We start from the raw sequence: 3,694 nt of genomic DNA, 5'->3' as shown, positions 1-3,694 counted from the left end.
CCCCCCCCCCCCCCGGCGCGCCCCCGAGGCGTGCCTGCCGGCCCGCTTGTGTGACGTCCTGCCGGGCTCTCTAGATGGTGCCTGCTGCGCCCGCTCAGCCCGGCCCCCTCCGGGTTCGTGCTGTCTCCCCTGGGAGCAAGAATTTGCGCGGGGCCGCGGCCCTCCTCTTGTTTGCGGGGCTACGCAGGCGCGCGCGCGGGGCCGGGCCGCACGCCCAGCGAGGGGGCCCGCGACCGGCAGGTCCCACTCCCGGGGCCGCCCCGCCCCGCCGGAAGGATCACCGAGCCCCCGGGGCGGGTGTGTGCACGCTTGCCGGTGAGAGCCCCGGCTACTTGAGAAATCGCCCCGAGCACATCTGGCGCCCCCAGCCCCCTCGCACCGCTCCGCGCGCCGACTCTCGACGCCCCCTCTCCCAGCCCCTCTGTGCCGCGCTCCCTCCTCCCTCCCCCCCCCCTCACACCCCCCTCTCGGCGCACCTTCACCTCCCTCCAAACTCCACCCCCTCCCCCCCCCCGTGCGAGGCCGATTCTCCTGCTTGCACCCACCTCCACCCTCCGGCCACAGTACGTCCCCCACTGCCCGGGGGGGCTGCCTTCATCTGCCCGCTCTCTCCGCTGTGCACACGCACTGGCGCCTCCCTCCTGACACTTGTCGCTCATCTTTCCCCGCTCCCTCCCCCCCCCCTTCATGGCTGCCTCTGCAGATGTCCTCCAAGTCCGCCTTCGATCCGGACACCTTCAAGCTTCCGGCCAGCTACCGCTTCAAGAGGCTGCTCGGCAGCGGCGCCTATGGCACGGTGTGCGCCTGCACATACACCCCCCCGCCCGGGCTGGCTCCTCCGGCGGCCGCCCTCCCCCAGGATGAGGACGGCGAGGAGGGCAACCCCTCCGGGCCGCATGATGTCGCGGTCAAGCGCGTGGCTCGCGTCTTCGACCGGACCATTCTCGCCAAGCGCACGCTGCGTGAGATCCGCCTCCTGCGGCACTTCCACGGCCACGAGAATGTCACCGGCATCCTGGACATCTTCCGCCTCGGGCCGGATGAGGATGCGCCCCCCTCGGCCGAGCCGGTTCCCGACTTGGACGCCACCTTCAACGAGGTGTACCTGGTTCAGGAGCTCATGGAGGCCGACTTGCACCAGATCATCCGCAGTCAGCAGCGCCTGACCAACGAGCACTTCCAGTACTTCCTGTACCAAATCCTGCGCGGCCTCAAGTACATCCACTCGGCCAATGTGCGTTCGCCGGCGGCCCCATGTGTCCCGCTTCCCTTCACTCCTCCCCTTCGTCGCCTCTGCCCCCGCCGCCCTTGCCCCCGCCTCGGGTCTTTGATCACCTCCCTCCTCGCGTCCATCTCCCGCGCGCGGAACCCCCGGGGGAAGGCCACGAAAAGGATGTCCCTCGCACCTCATTTACTGACCCTCCAATGGCTTCCCCCTCTCTTTCCCGTCCCATTACACAGGTCCTCCACCGCGATCTGAAGCCCGGCAACATCCTGGTCAATGCCAATTGCGAGCTGAAGATCTGCGACTTCGGCCTTGCCCGTGGTCTGGCCGGCCTGGCCAACCCTGACAGTGGCCACCTCATGACCGAGTATGTGGCTACCCGGTGGTACCGCGCCCCGGAGGTCATGCTTTCCTTCCAGGGCTACTCGCTTGGTACGCCCGCCTATCTCCGGGCCTTGTGCCCGGCCTGCCTTCCGTGGGTTGGTTTGCTTGGGGGTGTTTTTTTTTTGCGGGGCACAATCCAGCACTCGCTCTCTCTTTTCTGGCAAGCGCACGCCCGCACACTCTCACACTCACATGTCCCTGCTCCCCCCTCACACGCACACACACACACACACACACACACACAGCCATCGACATTTGGTCCGTCGGGTGCATCTTCGCCGAGCTGCTCGGCGGGCGCGTTCTCTTCCCCGGACGCGACTATGTCCACCAAATGTCCCTCATTGTCAATGTCCTCGGATCTCCCTCGGACGAGGTCCTCACTCAGATTAGTAGCTCTCGTGCGCTGGACTGGATGCGCGGCCTCCCCCGGCGCGAGAGGGTCCCCTTCACCACCATCTTCCCCGGGGCCGACCCCCTGGCCCTGGATCTGCTGGAGCGCCTGCTGGAGTTCGATCCCCGGCGCCGGATCAGCGCTGCCCAGGCCCTTCGTCACCCGTACCTGGCGCTGTACCACGACGCGTCCGACGAGCCGGACTGCCCGTCGCCGGTGGACTTCTCCTTCGAGGCCTTGGAGTCTGTGGCCGACATTCGCGCCGCCATCGCCCGCGAGATCAACACCTACCCGCCCTTCTCCCCGCGCGCGTCCTCCCTCCAGCGCAAGGGGTGCGTGTCTCCTTCCCGCGCCTCCCACTCTTCCTCCTGAGGCCGCCCCCCCCCCCGCCATGCTTCCACCCTTCTCGCGGGCATTCGCCTCCCTCGGCGTCCTTGCGGCTGCCATCATGGCTACTGCTGTTACTGCTGTCGCTGTTGCCTTTTCCCCCTCTCTAACCGATATGCCTCTTTTCTTTTGTTGCGCCGCTTGCCTCTGCACCGACATCTCCATGCCCGTAGTTCGGCCAACCTTTCCGGTGCCGCCATCAAGTCGGCTGCCGCGGCCGCCGCCTCCAATGCCAGCATTGCTGCCTCCAAGGCTGAGGGCACTGATCCGATCGGCGCGCCCGGGTCCCTGGAAGAGGAGCTGGCCAACCAGTTCCACCATGTCTCCATCTAAAAAGGAGCAAGGCACCTGTGTTCTCTCGATCGCGCATCGGCATCCTTCTCCCCTGTCCCGACTCTTCCCTCTTCAGATTTTATCCAGGGGGTGGCCTCATGGCGCCCTCTCTTCCCCCACCTCTTTCCCTCCCCTCCTCCTCCCTCCCTCTCCCCCCTCCCCCCCTCCCTGTATCAATAATGCGAAAGCCGCGGCCACCGTGCCACTCTCTCTGCACACCCCTCCCCGTGTCCTTTCTGTCTTGCTTCGTCTGTCTTGTGCGCATGTGTAGGCACATGTCAGGGATGGCTGATTCACCAGCGTGCCTTTCCCTTTTTCGGAGGAGTTGCATTCTGTGTGCACTTTCGCTGCGTGTGTGTGCTCTTGCATGTCCGCGCGCGCCTGCTGCACCAGGGGGCGAGTGGGGCAAATGGGCAAGCGGCCAAAAGGGACAGAACGATCTATCACACCCACCGTGGCATCTGCCCCTGTTTCGACAAAAAAAAAAAAAGAACCCGCCCCCCTCGCTCCTGCCTTCCCCACCAGCGGGGGAGGGGAAAAAATTGGCAGCACCGGAGCAGTTCGTTAGACGGCCACACTGCTGTCCCCCGCCGCCTCTCCTCCGTTTACTCACACACACACACACACATGCACACGTATCTCTCTCGACCAAAGGTGGCAATGCGCGACAGGGGCAACGCAAATTCAGGAGAAAAGGGACAGGCGAGAGGCATCTATTTGGTGTATCGATAACATGGATCAAATACACACACACACATCCCAAGACCTGGTGGCAGGTCCGATCAGACGGTGGGAAGGATGGGTGAGCGTGTGTGCCACGCAGCCGACGGTGCCGTTCCTCCACGCACGCACGCCGAAAACTGGGGGCAGGGCGTGAGCTACGAACCATGGGCTCAAGTGGATAGTAGGAAGGAAAGAGGGAGAGAGAGAGGGAGAGAGAGAGAGAGAAGCGGGGGAAGGGGGGGGGGGGGGGG

General features: G+C 65.3%; 1 protein-coding gene across 1 annotated transcript; it reads left to right on the top strand.

Moving 5' to 3' along the window:
• Positions 1-703: 703 nt before the first annotated feature.
• On the top strand, positions 704-2,720 carry H696_02888 (CMGC/MAPK protein kinase; the record flags this gene model as incomplete). The annotated part of the gene is made up of 4 exons (XM_009496783.1): positions 704-1,234; positions 1,462-1,657; positions 1,855-2,332; positions 2,561-2,720. 4 exons carry the CDS (start codon positions 704-706, stop codon positions 2,718-2,720), a joined length of 1,365 nt encoding a protein of 454 aa, XP_009495058.1.
• Between the last annotated feature and the right edge of the window lie 974 nt (positions 2,721-3,694).

The sequence above is a fragment of the Fonticula alba genome (genome assembly GCF_000388065.1).
Source record: "Fonticula alba strain ATCC 38817 unplaced genomic scaffold supercont2.4, whole genome shotgun sequence".
In the NCBI taxonomy this organism is placed as follows: Eukaryota; order Rotosphaerida; family Fonticulaceae; genus Fonticula; species Fonticula alba.
The sequence above is the reverse complement of the archived record's forward strand: the minus strand, read 5'-3'. Positions and strand labels throughout refer to the sequence as shown.